General features: G+C 32.9%; 1 protein-coding gene across 3 annotated transcripts in view; it reads right to left on the reverse strand.

The window, feature by feature from the left end:
* Positions 1-2,979: 2,979 nt before the first annotated feature.
* LOC145279934 (filamin-A-like) overlaps positions 2,980-17,788 on the reverse strand; it is a 66,613-nt gene continuing 51,804 nt past the window's right edge. For 2 of the 3 annotated variants that reach the window (XM_080131511.1, XM_080131510.1), the window contains 4 exons: positions 14,049-14,225; positions 10,749-10,898; positions 8,222-8,389; positions 4,146-4,579 (listed from right to left, as the gene is read on the reverse strand). In XM_080131511.1, coding sequence (XP_079987637.1) covers positions 4,332-4,579; positions 8,222-8,389; positions 10,749-10,898; positions 14,049-14,225 — 743 coding nt within the window. In that variant the 3' untranslated portion in view covers positions 4,146-4,331. Of the gene's footprint in view, positions 4,580-8,221; positions 8,390-10,748; positions 10,899-14,048; positions 14,226-17,788 lie in introns of all 3 variants that reach the window. The other variant, XM_080131509.1, reaches the window with a different exon arrangement.

A 17,788-nucleotide genomic window follows, 5' to 3' on the forward strand; every position in this document is an offset into this window, starting at 1 on the left:
AAAAAAAAAAAAAGTTTGCACTACTGCACATAAATTTGGGTTTGTTTTACGATACACATTGGTACGAAAAAAATAAAATTTTATTAAAGGCGAAATAAGTTACTCTTCTATCTAGAAAAGCTTTTAGTGTTTGTAGTAACTTTAAAATATTTATTCAGTTCGAAAAACCATGTTGAGCATTACGTGAGAACAAGAAAAATCGTTACAAATTGATGTCTCCACCCAGTAAATGTTATTGTCATTTATTGGGTGGGTTTCAAACTTTTTTTAACAATTAAACGATTTAAAATGAGTAAAACCACTAAATTCTATTCCAGATCAGTAGAAGAGTAACATTTTTTGTTTTTTACTTTTTTCATATCCACATGTATTGTAAAACAAACTCTTTTGTTTTATTTGAAATACATGATTATAAGTATGTTATACCTCTATTATAAATTGTACAGTAAAAAAAAAAAAATGTAATGTTCTGAAATGATAGAAGCATTTTGTTTTCCTCAAGATTCCAAAATTAATTAAATGAAAAACAGGTAATGCTAAATAATTTTAAAATGGTTTTGGTGTGTGTGTGTGCACACTTTTTACTTTGTGTATATGAAACGATCTCTATCAAACTACTTGATTTTTCAATCTAAAGACTTAAAAACTTGATACATGGGATATTCGGACCTGTGGTACAAATTCAATTAGGTTTTTAGCCAGGTTTTTAGACATGTGGTCAAAGTTGGAACTTGCCAGGTATAAGGCCTTAAACATGGTTTGAGGTAGCCTGTATAATTTCCGCAGACAGACATCGATACCTTTCTTTTCTTTTCTTTTCTTCCCCCCCCCCTCCTATTTCCAAAACTTATGAAACTGTTTTACTTATATAAATATAAAACAATGTTTTGGATCATAGAAGGGATGAAAAAAGGTTTCTTCTGCAACCACATCCCAAAACAACATTCCGTATCTCTGTACAATGCACTTTGTAAAATATTTTGTCTAACCCGTCTGCTAAACGTTTTTAATTTTAACAACAGCCTTTTTAGTATTATCAGTTTGCATGAATTAGTTCTCTACAGATAAAAGCTAGATTTCTTATATCCGGCTGAATAAACACTTTCCATATTGTAGAAAGAAAAAAAAATCAAAAAGAATCAGTCAGTTCATACAAAAATTAAGTTTTATTAACATCAAAGTTTAAGAAATTGCCAAATGTACAATCGTTTAGACAAAGGTGTCCGCATATCAGGAAAGTGGAGTGATGTGTGTGGTGGAAGATTTTGGAATTGACTGAAATATTGATCTAAGCATCAGTTAACGGGTTCCTTGCCTATGGTGCCAGTATCTCATCTTTGTGTAAAAGTACATTTCATATGCAGTTTCCGTTTACAAATTATATTAAGATTGCTTGTCTAGAATTCACCTATATTAACAATATCTATGGTCCACATACCCATGACAAAAGTATTTAAATAATCGTGTAACTTGATCTAATGGTTTTATTTTTAAATTTTATGGGATAATCAGTGGCACCATTTTGAAAACAAGGGAGATAAACCTCAACATAATTCTAACTTGCAAGGTTTTTGTAATCCCTACAAATTCCCATTAATAATTTCAAAATTTTTACTTGATCAATTTTATGATTTTTGGAATACAGTAGAACCCTGGGATACGGTGGCCGTAGGTTACGTTTTTCCGGCTCCTCATTAGGGTGTTATTTGATAATGTATATGCGTATTATATACTGTGCTGTACTTTGTTTCGCATTTTTAATGCCTTATCTCAGGGTTCTACTGTAAACAATTTTTTTTTGAGGAGGAGCATTCCATGCAGGCACCTAAGGCTCTTATCCAATCAAGATTGGATATTTTTAGTAAATAAGACCGGCTGCAAGTGTAAATTGCTCATGTCTAAAAGAATCAGAACAAAGAAGCAATGCTGAATATACAATTTGTTACCCTTTTGGTCTTTGCTTGTTATCTACCAGTATTAATTCTTTTTTGATACTGGCAAAAATATTACTAATTCTTATAAATAAATGCACAATGCGTTCATTTTACAACAGATTAAAATGTAAATTGTGGAATATTTGCAGCGGACAGGACACTTATTTCCCCCTTATCTATGCCTAAAACTAACAAAAATTCCATGAGCAAAGTTTCTTTCATAGAACTATCTGTCCATGAAACAATACTGCAAGGCTGCTTCCTAGATTACTATAATAATATGACCCTTTTCAAGTCTAATGTAAACAAGTTATTGTTGACTGATCCTTTTAAATAATCAAACCATACCAAAAGAGCTACAATAATATCAGAGCATCTCCATTTATGCTGAACATATACAGAATGCCAACATCAATGTTACATATGAGTTCCCTGTAGAATTTCCACAGGTCTTGCTAGTGAATATAATTACATTTAATAGTTAAAGATGATCATCTCATAAGAAAATCTAAATAATAACCGAAGTAATAACCCTGTTTAAATATTTAAAAAAAAACAATCTGAAAAAAAAAGTTTTGGGGTGGAGGTAGGCTCGGCCTTGAGGTTAATAGTCTGATGACGGCACGAAGGTAGGGGCTTGAGAACAGCTGAAAATAAACGTTAAAAAATGCAGGTGGTTAAATGTCAATGTATGCTTTTCTAGGTCAAATATCATGCTGTAGCGATAGTAAAGAAAGCGAATTTTGTAAGATAAAATTTGCTGAAATAAGATATGACGTTTCGTAAATCGTAGATATTATAATCTGAGGAGTATATAAAGTTCTAAAACAGAGTAACCCCCTCCAAAAAAAGCCTTTGCCGGACATACACAAAAAATGCGCACACACACAAACACTTTGCTTTTTATATATATATATATATATATATATATATATATATATATATAGAAGATGCTGCTGCCTAGAAGTTATTATGCAAAACAATTTTTTTTTTTTTTTTTTTTTTATCAATAACGCTGCAATAAAATAGAAGAAAAAAACTGAAATTGACATGAATTTCTCAACCTTTAAAGCAAGAGGGAGAAAAAGTAAGGACATAAAGTTTAAGTGATACGGCAGCTTTTTTTGATTTACAAAGTAGAGGTCATACATCCACAAATAAAAACTAGTAATGGGACGATTCCGATACAATTACTGATTGAGATTCTTTTAAAAGATCTCTTAATATTTATATATAGTTTTCTTCCCCCCCCCCCTTAATTACTGTATAGACACGTTAAAAGTGCATATATTTTCTCAAACGTTAAAACACACTTGGGAGATGCTCGATAGTTTTACTGGTAGTTTAAAATCAATAAATATTTATTTTATCATTACTAGTAGTAGTGTGAGATTTTTCTTTTAAACAAAATCAAATAAAACACAAAAGCATTGTTTTTTGGCATCGGAAAATTGGCACAAATTTTTCTTATTCCAATATCCTTAAAAGTTATGATTTTTCCAAATTAATTATCCCAACACTAATAACATTGATCAATGCCTATATAAGAACAAATAGCAAATGCACAAGTTTGCAAAGCATTTGTATAGTGACCCTTCATGATTGCAGATAGAACCCCCCCCCCATTAAGTAGCAATACTATTTAACCTGTAGCTAAAATTTTGTTTTGCCTTTTTATTTAAACTTGTTTAAAAGGAGGTGGGAGATGATTTTGCAATCTTACCAGCAATATGTCACTTTTCAGTATTTGTACAGTTTAATCAAGACGTTAGAAAATGAAAATATTTAAAAAAGTTATATTGCATGTATTCATTATGGAATGAAGTTCTCCGGAAAAATTTTTTCACTTAATTTAATCTAATAGGTTCTCTGTGTGTGTTTTTTTGTTTTTTTTCTACAGCGGAAAAAAAAACAAAACAATTTATCATACCGAGCAAAAGGTAATCATGTTTCCATTTTTAGGGAGAAAAGCTAGTATTTAAGATGGGGAGAAAGTGTCAATGCTTTAAACGGAGTTATCTCCCCGTGGCATGTTAAAAAATTCAAAGATGTTTACCTTCATTATTGCGCTCACAAAAACGTATTTTTCTGCTGTAAAAAAAAAAACAAAGCTACTTGATCAAATTAAGTGGAATTTTTTTTTTTTTTTTTTTTTTTTTTTTCCGGAGATCTTCAGTCCAAAATGGATATGTACAATATAACCTTTTTTGATATTTTCATTTTTTTGATGATACACATTTAATAAAAGTTTCAAAACTGTTTTGAAATATTGAAGCTTGTCATTTGCATATCTCCAAACTATAAATTTTATCCATCGGTCATGCTTAAGTTTGATCTAGCACTTTCATTACCAAACACGCATATTGAATAGATGCATCGTTCATGTTCGTCTCTTGATTAAATATCTTCACTCCATTGTGAATTGTTCTCCGATAATTTATCCTTGTTTATTTCAACTGGCTGTCCAGAGGCTTCTTGCAATTCTTCTGTAGTTTCATAAATATTAACCGTAAAAGGACTGTTTGGTATGTGAATGCCTGACCACGCAATGCTGATGATGTATTTACCGAGTTCTGTCGGTTCGTAGCGGCAAACGATGCTGCGGTTATTGGTTGCGTGGCGCTTCATGTTTACTTGAAAACCACCTGAAAAATAAAATTGAAATAACTTGATAAAGTGTTACTGACGCTAGTACTGCACCTACAAACAAAGCCTATTGTGGAACCCTAAAAGGCATAGTTACAGCAGTGTTCTGGTGGCCTTCTTAGTTTCACTTTGTGTTCTCTTAAAATTTCAAAAGAAAATAGACGCTTTTAACAGTAGTAACATTTTTTTTTTTTTCTTAAATACTATGCGTGTTCATTAGTTTGGGCCAAACTTAAAGTCAGTCAAAAAACTACTCTTGAAAATTGCTTTTATAGTGAGGCAGGCTATCTCAATATTTCATAAGAATCTTTCACTTAGTGATACAAGCACCAAGTGAAAAATTGCTTCAGCAATCTGCCCCACTAAAAGTGATCTTGTCTGTGGTGTGTATGAAATGGTCTCTACCAAACTACTCTGTCAATTTTTGGCCTACAGACTTGAAACATATATAGGGGATTTGGTTTAACCAGTAAAAATAGCTGCTTATGGGGTCAAAATTGGAACTTGACAGATGTAAGTTGACTTAAACTGCTCCTCTACACATGTGCAAAAAGTTTTGTTATGCATGTGGACTTAGCTCAGATGTTAACTAATAATGCTAGAGAGCTACATGTTTTGGTTTCGATTCTAGCTGATGGTATTTTTTTTTTTTTTTTTTTGAAACCACTATATATTGGATACAATATAATGATCAGTATAAATTGGCAGCCCACTAGTATAAAAATAAAGCCAGTCTTTTTCTTGATTTTTGTCTTTGATAGCTTTCTTCTTACAAAATCAATATTTGATTCCACTTTCCTCAGCTTCTTGAATAAATCTAATTTGATTCATTCCTTGCTTAATGTTCAGATAGTCACCATTTTAAATGCAGATTACAACAGGGTCATCTTCAAATCTAACATCACTAGATTCTTGTCAGCAAACGTTCCCGCAAGTAATTGAATCATTCAAAATTCTCTTTAATGTGGTTGTTTCACTTCAACTGATCATTGTTTTCTAAATTTGTTTCGACATTTTTAACTATTGCAGTGACTTCCCTTAAATTTATGCAAAAGAAATAGACAATAGGCATTTTTTTTTTTTCACTTGGGAGTCACCGCTTATCAAGGCCTGAAAGCCACTTGAGGATAAAGGTTAATGCTAATAAGGTGGTAGTGTAGTAATCGTAAATGGGGTAAAATTGGATTATTTATGGGGACGGATTAACAAGTTTACATTGGATTTGAAGGCTACCATGTTGTATTAGAGCGGGAAGCAGGCTAACAGAACAGTGTTCCACAGGTGGGCATTTCTGGGAGAGAAGCTTTGTTCATGGAATCTGCATTTAGATTTAGGCACAGATTGAGTGTGGGAAATTGTTGATAGTTTTGTTTTTTTTTTTTTTTTTGTGTGTGAGTGAAAATGTGAGCCAGTGTACCACTTTGTAGTCCAGCAATGTGTGAGAGACAAAGGATATGACCAGAACCAGAGGAGTGGATGAAAGAAAAGATATCCACGACCAACAGTAAGTATAGCCAATACTAGGTATGAGATATATAAAGTAGAAACTTTCCAAAACCACATCATGTGCTTCATTACTGATCATTAGGGCTATGACAACAGCATATTCTTTTCCTGATCCATTGATATCTTGTATGTTTTTATGTAGTGATGTGATCCTCGGTTGATTGTGTCGGATATATACTTGAGAGTAAAGACAATGAAAAGAATATGCTGTTGTTCTAGCCCTACTGATCATAAACTGATCACATCAATATCAGAGTTGCAAACGCCCACTGGCATCCCATCAACATACTTTGTTATTAAATGTAAAGTCTTGAGATTGTTTGGTCACTAAGGATTCTGGGAGTAGGGCTATGCAAAGTATGCACGCATAACACAAGGCATGTTTATATGAATAAATAAAAATATTAAATTGAAGGCATAAATATTCATTTATATGAATACTAGCAGATGTACCCAGCGTTGCCCAATATTAAATGTAAAGTTAAATTCCTTTAAAAAAAAAAAAAAAAAAAAACAGGAAGGAACTGACACATGCATGTGAGTATTGTTTGTTTTTTGTTTTTTTTTAACAGTTCACTTCTTGTAAGTAAAAAAAAAAAAAAAAAACTTGAGCTGAGATCGAAACCAAAACCTAAAGACAGCGAGTCAAGTACAATAAACATTAAAGCAAGCTTGCCACAATCTTTAAAAAGTGTTTTCAAACCTACTTATTCTTAACATAAGGAAGTTGCCATAGGAACAATTCGCGCATGTACAGTTGTGAAACAGTTGACAAACATAAAAATCCGATGACATCTCCAAATACCAATTTTTTAATTTTGTCCTCTTAGCAGCCCTTTTTTCCAGATGAAAACCAATTCAAGTTTTCCAAATGTCTGAATACCCTATATACCAAACTTCAAGTCTATAGATCAAAAATTTGCTGAATATAGTTGAGAGCTGTCCTCTCACCCACACACATTCTCACCCCCCCCCACCACCACACACACACACATATATAAATAGAGAATAGGCATAACTGGTTGAAAGATAAATAAAAGAAAAAATGGACAACGTTCATGAATGTACAAATACATAAACCAAGCGCACAACTTGGCCCAAAATTGTAAGACTTGGAAGACACTCGGCAAAGTTAGTGCATATTCTTCAGTTAGTAGAGAAAACATTCAATAATAATACAAGGGGCGTTCCAAAAGTAATACCTCCTATTTTTTATTCTGTCTGAATGGATCAGAGGGAACTGCAAATAGCATTGTTATGGTTAGTGATGGGACGATTCCAATATTTTTCCGATACAATTACTGATTCTGATTCTTTATAAATCTTTAAATATTAAACTATAAAAGTGTTATTTTGTCCTGATTACTGTAAAGACACTTTTTAAATGTGCGTATATTTTCTCAAACAGAAAAACACTTGTGAGGGGATGATCTAGAGATTTTAATCTTACTGGAAGTTTAAATCAAGAAATATTTTTTATTTTATTATTACTACAAGCAGTGGAAGATTTTTCTTAAACCAAAATCGAATAAAAAAAAAAATGATAATTAAAGGAATCGGTTTTGGCATCGGAAAATAGGCTCAAATTTTTCCGATTCCGATACAGCAAAAAGTTACGATTTTTCCGATTCTGATTAATCGTCCCATCACTAATTATGATGACTGAACTCACATTCATGACCTGAAAGTTTCATCTCTCTGTTGCAGGTATTGTCAGTGAGAGACAATAAAAGCAAACCCTGTCATGGATGTGCATCAGAAGCAGAAATGTGTCATTGAGTTTCTCCATGCAAAAAAAGTAGAACTGATCATTAATATTTGTTTATGGAACTGATGCAGTTGATGTTAGCACAGTGATTTCAGAGTGCTGACAGAGATGTGAGTGACAAAGCACGCGCTGAACTTTTACGACCATCGAAAAGGCTGACAAAAGTACATTTAGAATGGTGGTGACTATGTAGAAAAATTCTGAAGCACAAAAGGTCGCTCGTTTTAATGGTACCACTCCTGTCTTTGTAGCTCTTCAAGTTTTGGTTTTTTAGTTAAAAAATAAGAGGCCTTACTTTTGGAACAGCCCTCGTATATTTGTGTTAATAGGGGAAAATTATGCATGAATTTTTTAATGTTTTAATCACCTTTTGGACCTTTTATTTTGATTGACAACTGACCAACTCCGGCTCCTTTTGTTTCGACCAAGAAGGTACTTTCGAAAGAATGAAGAATCCCATCATTAAGACCTGGGCCCCACGCTTTTATCTGAGCAGCATCAGGTGGTTCCCCCACAAGCAACAGGAATGGACTGCCTAAAAAATAAGAAAGATCATTTACTGGATTATTCTGACTACTACTCTTCTCTTAGCTTTCATTCATTACTAGCAAGCCGCCTGGCATTGCCCGGTTGTAAAATATGCATAAATAATATATTTTAATACATACAGAAACTGAGACATGTGCATGCGAGTATTATGTTTTTTTTTTTTAAATAGTTCACTTGTAAGCAAAAAAAAAAAAAAAAAAAATACTCAAGCTGAGATCAAAACCAAAATCTAACAACAATGAGTCAAGTAACGATTAGGCTTGCTTGACACGATCTTTAGAAAGTGTTTTCAAACCTACTTATTCTTAACATAAATAATCTGTCATGTTCACATGACATGCATGCATGCACATCTGTGAAACCGTTGACAAACAGAAAAATCCGATGACCTACGCATACCAATTTTTCAGTTTTGACCCCTTAGCAGCCCCTTTTTTTCTGGATGAAAACCGATTAAGAAGTTTTTCCCCTTATATACGAAATTTCAAGTCTGTAGATCAAAGAATTTGTTGAGTATAAAAAGTCGAGAATTGTCCTCTCACTCATTCCCACTTCTATAGATATACAGTAGAACCCCGGGATACGGCATTAAAAATTAGTAACAAAATACAGTACAGTATATAATACACATGTATATAATCAAATATTATAAATAACACTGTAAGGCAGGGCAAAAAAAAAGGGGCCAAAGAAACATTGTATTCCACATCGTAATCTGAAAAAAACTTATCCTGGGTTTCTACTGTATAGATTTATTTATTTTATATTCAGAACTTTGTAGGGGGGGGGGGGTAATCTCCAACCTTCGTTAGGTACATCTTTTCAAACTTAGGATCCTTCTGAACGTGGGAATGTCAAACTTGGAAACTTGTACAGAATTTTAAACTGAACACTTTATTTAATCCACAGAGATAGATTGTTCTCATTCTATCAGCCATAACAGGGTGGAATTGGTAATACATCTTGAAAATCTGTTTTAATGTTGAATAATTTCAAATGAAATAGAGAAAATGCAATATGTACGACATATAGAAAATTAAGATTTAACGGCGTGAAATTGTTCCTAATAAATATTGCTATTTATTAAAAACCCTGCCTGGGTGCCCGGGTGTTTGGAAGTGTGTGTTGAGCAAAAAAAAACAAAAAGTGGTAGTAGGCAGGCAGGCAGGCAGGCTCGAACCCATACCGCGAAAGAGGAAAAGAATGTGAAAAAAAAAAAAGTGATGGCCATCACCAAACCGGAAGTGAAAACGAAAAGAGGTGATGACTTTTGAAAAATATTAGTGAAAAAAGCGATTCCTCCTTGAAGAAAAGTGCTTAGTTGAGGGTGAAGGAATTAATGTTTTCAGCCAATTTTTCGATATTTGTCATCCGAAGGGTCGAGCTTCAAAACAATACCAATCTCGTGAAAATCCGTCACCTCTGTCGAAAGTTTTAAGCAGACATACAAACATTCATGCATACATACATACATACATACATTTAAACAGACAGGTGAAATTTAAATTATAGATAGGATTGAAATTTTTTTTTCTTTCAAATTTTTGAATAGTAAAATATTCATTTTCAGAGAATTGGACAGTTGTTTTGTTTTGTTTTTTGTTCTTTTTCTTTTTCTTTCTCCCACATGCAATGGTGGTGGTAATCCCTGGCATGACTTGAAATGTTTAGAGTTAAGTCAAAATGATGTTTTTATGTCAGATTATAGCTTTTTGGCATCTGTCGAACGCATGTGTAATAAAAAGGAATTCACTGTTTGAAACACTTGAAAATAATGTAAGATTTAATGGTTAGAAAGACCAGACGAGTATGAACTCGTCATTGCTATTTATTAAAAGTAAAATTGAATTTTTTTTTTTTCTTTCAAATTTTCAATTAGTAAAATGTTCATCTTTAGGAAACTGGATAGTTGTTCTTTTGTTTTTTTTTTTGTTTTTTTTCCTCTCACAAACAGTTTTCGAAGGCAGGTAATTAGCCAAAAATTTTCAGTTTTCAAAAGAAATTTACTTCCCTTTTGTTACGATTCAAAGTCTCCTGTTTCTTTTTTTTGTTGTTTTTTTTTTTTGCAAGCCTTAATTTTCACTAATTGCTTACATTAATTTTCATTAATAATTAATTTTCTACCTGATCGTTTTTCATAATTTTTGGATATGTTCATTGATATGACATGAAAATTCAGTAGATACCATTGGTTTGACTTGAAATTCAATATTTCAATTTTTAAATTTTGATACAATAATAAAAATAAAAAAAAACCCACTTCCGTTATTTGTATCATTGTGTTTTTCTTGATTATTATGGGACTGCAACAACATATAGATAAAAGAAAAATTCATAACTCGTACCTGCTACTTTATCTCCATCATACAAAATCTGAAGTCGATATTGGCCTGGAATTGGTGGGCAAATATTAATGCTGTATATTCCAGGTGTTTTCTCAAAGACGTCACAGGGAACTTGTACATTGTTGTTTTGACAGGAAGCCTCGATGTAACCTAATAAATAGATTTAAAAAACAAAATTTATTTTAAATATATAATATGTAATGGTTGTTACAGAGAAGATTGATAATTTCAGACAACCTCCATGCGTGTATGTGATTACTACGAATCATGCATAATTTGGCATGAGACTGACTCTCTCCACAACGTAAATGTCCGAACAAATAGTATGCCATGAGCCAAGGATCTACCTGGTCGCAGATGTTATTCTGAAGTTTTCCTTTTTCTAGGCTAGATGCTCTACCAAGGCTTTTGAGTCTAGTCTACCATACTATTTCAGCCTTAGATGTAGGATATTATATGAAAATGAAATGATATATAACTACCAATCAGAAGTATTTGGGACACCTTAAAAAAAATTACTCATCCCAAAAGTCTAATTTTTTTATGAAACAATTTAGGCACTAGAATGGATTTATTTATTACACTAAATACAAGCCTTCTGAAATGACATTAAATAGGAAGTGTTTTTATTTAACTGCCTAAACTTTTGAACCATCAAAATGACCCCCTTTAACTGCTATCATAGATTCTAGACATTCTTTCCAGGAGGTTGACTGGAGACAGTACAGCCCAGCTTTCTTGCAAGAGTTACTAAAGTTAAGCCAAACTTTGCATTCTGTCTTCAATAACTAAAATAAGAAATACGAACGTGGGATACTTATCCAATTCGAAAGTTATCAAAAAAATAAATAAATAAAAATGAGGAGAAACAAGGTGAGGCCACTGCTTGGTCGCTTAAAAAAGAGATTATAAATATATATATATATATATATATATAGAGAGAGAGAGAGAGAAGAGAGAGAGTGTGTCCCAATAAACTGTATACACTCGTTAAATTATCTCAACTTGCTACATGAATACACTATACCATGTTCCCAAGAGATGTTTCGGAATAAAGAACGGCACTTCCAGCAGGATGGAGCACTTCCCCACTATCATCATGACGTAAGAGCATATGCTGATAGTTACCTGCAAAATAGTTAGGATGAAGAGGAAGTATTGAGTATTGTCTACGCTCACTGGACCACCGCCCTCCCGGATTTTTCTTTTTTTTGGTGGGGGGTATGTTAAACACAGGGTTCACACCACAAAACAAGCTACAATGAATGAGTTGAAAGCAACCATTGAAAGAAGATGTGTCAACATACCAATTGAACTGATTAGAAACGTTTTCGATTCAATCAGTGATGGAACTTTTGATAATTGGTTGATTTCTATATTTGTTCACAGTATTTTGATGTGTGAAACTGTTCTTTCTTATAAAAAATAATGGTTCTATGATCATTTAAAGAGTGTATACATTTTATTGGGACACCCTATATATATATATATATATATATATATATATATATATATATATATATATATATATAAACTAGACTACCCATAACCTGTTGGGTCAGTATGCTATATTAGCTATGGAATTAATGTATGAGCGTGACACTTGTGACATAAAGAAAATAGTTTTTTGTGACATAACAGAAACATTTTTATGAAAGTATATTAAAATGAAAAAAGAATATAGATAGACTTCTATGAGTCGTTCTGTTTATAATTGTTTATCTTGGAAAAAAAAAAACTTACAGCCATTGAATTATAAGTGGTTTGCCATACTTATAGGTAAATGTGCACTCAATAGATATCATAATACTTAAAGTTAAATTCAAATTTTGATATATCTTTTAATTTAAACGCAAAAAAAAGAACAATTGGGATGCTGAAAATGTACACAGTAAAACAATACGTTTTATTGTCGCATTGATTTGTTTATTTGTAATGCAATTTAAAAAAAACATATTTTCAGGGTTATTTATTTATGTTGGTAGTGTAGAAGAAAATGTATGAATGTTTTTTTAAGAAAGGTGTATTAAAAAATGGAGAATAAATTTAAAAAAAAAAGGAAGGCCAAATGATAGAAAGTGCTAGGAGAAACAATGCAACAACACATAACTTATGGATCAAACATTCGATAATACTACAAAGAGATTAATACATAAATTGGAAAAATTAAAAAAGAATCACCTTTTTCTTCACCATATTCCCTCTGCTTCACTTTTTTTGTTTTCAAGTAAGATCCCGTATTTTGCTAATTCCTACCCTCTGATGAGAAGGAAAGTATTTCTTCGAAACTCCACGGATTAAGGACTATCCATTTATCTAGTGTTTCCTTTTCAGATTAAATATGTTTTTAACTCATTTCAAAGTGTTTTTTAACATATTTTATTAACTGTTTGCTCATATTATAAGCTCTATTTCCTATTTGGTTTTATCGAGCTTTTACATCTGGCTGAGATAATTTTATAAATATTAATTCTTTAATATTTATAATATACTTTAATTTTACCATCTTGGATCATTTTGGTAAATTTAATTGTAATTTTTATTTTTTATATATATATATATATATATATATATATATATATATACCTACTTCATTTACTCACATAAAATTAATATACGAAGGTATAGATTTATGCGTAAACTTTAAGTATTTACTTCAAAAGTGCTCAATACGTAGGTAGAGCTAGTTAGTAATTTATATACTAGAAAGCTGATTGGCTAACTAAAATCCTCAACATATATAAAAACGAGAAACAACCACAGAATTCGCGCATAAGCCTGACGAATCCTATAGTGGATGAAACGCCGAATATTCAGTGTAGCTTAATCGCCATATATATTTCATAAATTACTATATATATATATATATTACTTTTTCAATTATGGGGGAAATTCTGAAAGTAGGTTTTACCAGTGATTACTTGCAAATGATGATCAGTGGATTTCCTTGGAATTTGAGTGACAGCAATTCTTCCCAGATTTCCATTACGACTTACTTGCACCAGCTGTTTTATTATTCATTTTTCACTGATAATGATCGGTGCCTTTTTATGGAATCTGTAGATTTCAGTACTCTCAGTACCCATCCAGTCGAGGTACGATTGTTGATATCTTTCCTCAATATTTCCAATCTTCTAAAATCCTCCATGATCACATTCCATGGAATCAACTGACGTTAATGACGCTGCATTTGTAGTGAAAGGAAGGAAGCAGGTTATATATTTTTTTTATATATATTTACCCAATATTAGAATTAATTTGTTTTTAAATATAATTATCGCAGGAAATTGAGAAATTTACCTGGTCCAGCGAGATGTGTGTCAACATCAATAGTCATTTTCTGTTCCGCTATTCCTCCAGTAAGGGCTTTCCCTGTAACTTTGACTAAAGAAACATTCCCTTTTGGTGCAATTGTGATTTTTCTTGGAGACGTAGGAATTGCTTTGCCTGACCAGCTCACAAAGAGCAGGTAACTTCCTACAATGGAAAAATTGGTATTGATGTTAATAATAATAATAATAATAATAATAATAATAATAATAACTAGCGGGACCTGTGGAAATTCCACAGGTGACTCATTCATATGTAATATATTGATGTTGGCATTGTGTTCAGTGTAAATGGAGACGCTTTGATATTATTGTAGCTTTTTTGTTAAAGCTGCAAAAGTATTTATCCAAACTAGCAGGGACGCCTGGCGTAGCCAGGTCATAAAATATGCTTAAATATGATATTTTAATTCCTGCAGATTTCATATATATTATTATTATAGAGTTAATGTTTTATCGATTTTTATGTATTATAAAGTTGTGATTTCAAAAATAATTTATCTATATGACTTGGGTTCATCAGCTTGATTTAAAACCGAATCCCAAACTTATGAATTCATATATATATATATATATATATATAACTTTAGTTCCTTCAGCTATAATCGAAACTGAAACCAAAACTTATGAAGAATTCTTGATAAAATTATTTAAAAAAATAGATTATTAGTGTGTCATTAGCTATAATCGAAACCGAAACCAAAACTTATGAGGAATTCTTAGTAAAATTATTTATAAAAATAATAGATGACTTAAGTGTCATCAGCTATAATCGAAACCGAAACCAAAATTATAAAGAATTCTTAATAAAATTATTTATAAAAAAATTAAATGACTTGAGTGCCATCAGCTAAAATTAAAACCGAAACCAAAACTTATGAAGAATTCTTGGTAAAAATATTTATTACAAGAAATGGAAGTACATAACAATTAAACGACCCAGATGTAAGCATGACTCAGAAAATAACACACACGCTATCGTATTAATATATGGATACCGTTGAAGTAAATACTGACAATCAATACATAAAATATTATATCTTCTTATAGCATTTCTACTGCAGATATCCTAACTGTAATCTCTGAACATATATACCACATATGGGATAAGGCAGGGGAAGCTAGGGTAGTAGCTTTAGATATATCTAAGGCATTTGATCTCTTAAAAATTAAACTATATATGATATTACTGGACGAATGCTTAAGATAAGAGAAAAATTCATGTTGTTCTCGATGATCACATGCCAAAATATCACACTATAAATGTGGGTGTGCCATAGGAGTCGATCCTTGGAGCTTTATTATTCCTGATATTCGTAAATGACCTCCCCGATAAAATTGTCTCTGAGTATATTTGCTAATGACATCACGCTCTATACTTAGACATGAGGGAAAAAAACCAATGAATACATATCTAAGACAGTGGTTGAAACCTTTGAGGAAGACCTCTAGTCTGTAGTTGAATAGGGACATAAATGAATGGTAACATTAAATGTTGCTAAGACTAAGCTTCTTTCCTTTAACAATTACTAGAAACCTTCTCTACCACTGATTGCCATGGCTAGTGATATGTTACCTGAAAGCTCTGTCGCTACACAAGGGAGAGAGAATGCTGGAAATCATATATATATATATATATATATATATATATATATATTTGTTTTCACAGGTGACGGCACGGTTCCTAACAAATTCGTCCATGCACTTCCGAACACCACCGCCGAATCGACATGCCACACCATAAACAATATCATTGAATCCACACAGACATTCCTAAGCAGCACCAAACAATCTCGCTGAATTGATACACCACAATACAAAATGCAATAATGCAAGACACGTTATCAAAGCAGCGTATTTCAACGCTCGATCACTTATCAGCGTGCTTTCTTTTTTTTTTTATAGCCATTGGGCGAAACTAGCTTGTCACTTTGGGGTAAGATAGGTGTAGTTCATCGTTAGATTTGATTTGTAATCGAAAGGTTCTGGGTTCGCTTTTCACCGCAGACAGGCCCGACTCATATGCCTGTGCGCTCCTGTGCATGCTCGGCACAAGCTCTTCATTCAAACTCCATGGCTTAATATTAACAGGCAACATACATTGGAACAGAACATTGCCAGGATTGTTGCGAAGAAGGTCAGCTCTCTCTACCATACTAGAAAATTGCTAAAACCTGAGAGTATTCTATATCACTACAAGATCACCATTCGCATATGCATGGAGTATTGCTGCCACATCTGGGCTGGTGTATTTGCAATTGGTTTCCCACTTAGACAGGGTTCAAAGAAGAGTCTTCAACCTAATAGATCCAGCACTATCAACCAAACTCCAACTTCTGCCCGATCGATGAAATATTGCACTCCTGGGCCTGTTTTACAAGCATTTTAATAGAATGCGCTCCGACAAACGCAGGATACGTATACCCACTACACGGAAATACTCGACTAACCTAAGAAGCAGCAAAATCTCACCCCTACAACTGCAGAAATCCCTAGATACCAGAAAGCCTTCTACTCTAATAGCCCCCCCCCCTCCCAAACTGCTAGACTTTGGAATTCCTTTCTGGATTCCTGCTTCCCTGACTGTACTGATATGCATAAGTTCAACCGTAGTGTTGTTTTTTTTCTTCTTTAATTCTTACACATATTTTTTTTTTTTACTCTCTTTTTGTAATTGAAATATATCATATTAATTTCGGACTTTTTAAAATCCATCATCAGAGACTGAAGGGTCCTCTTTTTTGTTGTTGTTTTTTTTTTTTCCATAAGGTGAATATTTGTGCCCTCATGTTGGTATTTCGAGGATATGTGCTGGTGTTGTCTTTCACACGCGGTAGAACTCTTCTATGTGAGCTGCTTAAGTGTGTGGTAATCCAATGTTAATAAAATTGGCAGAAACTCTTAAAGCACCATTTATTAAATGAAAAAATTTTAATGAACAGATAAACTGTTTAACACTGGATTACTACATTTGAAATGATATTTTGAGATATGTGTATGCAACTGTTGTGGATATCGTATCACATCTGTTGATCTGTTGCACTTACAATCAAAAAAGATAAATGCGCATACTGAATGAACGTCTTTGAAAATTCTACTTGGTTTAGCATATAAGTTAAGACAAATATGGGCAACGGTCATTTACTGATGTTTGGAGGATTAAATGTTCATTTATACAGAGTGTAATGATAAATTTGTCAACACTACAGCTTTATTTAAAACCTTTTAGTGAAAAAATCAATTCAGGTAACTTTATTATGTAGTAGAACTGACATCTATTCAGCTTCACTCACCGCCTCAATACGGGTCCAGAACTGCGAGCATGCCTTTTTCACAATTGCCGGCAAGAGCTCAGCAAATACGATTTGGTGTTGTGGGAGGTCATGTTGGTGATGTTCTCGACATATGAGCAAATGAAGTAGTCCAGCAGGTTCAGGTCAGGGAAGGATAGGGGTCAATAAGAGAAGGGTACAAAGTCGTAGGACTCCTTTTGAAGCCAAGCCTGAGTCTCTTTGGACTTGTGGGTCGGCGTCGAGTCCTGCTGCCATACTGAAAGTTTGCCAGTGGCCACCTGATTGCAGCAGGGGATCACCACACTCTTCAGCACATCCAGGTACACTTTGGTGTTGACTTTGAAGATGTGAGGTGGTATGATGTGACCCTTACTTGAAACCACACGAAAGACCGTAACCGTGGCCGGAAACTTTGTTA

This window comes from Euprymna scolopes, chromosome 7, assembly GCF_053919585.1.
Source record: "Euprymna scolopes isolate OS-2025 chromosome 7, ASM5391958v1, whole genome shotgun sequence".
Lineage (NCBI taxonomy): Eukaryota > Metazoa > Mollusca > Cephalopoda > Sepiida > Sepiolidae > Euprymna > Euprymna scolopes.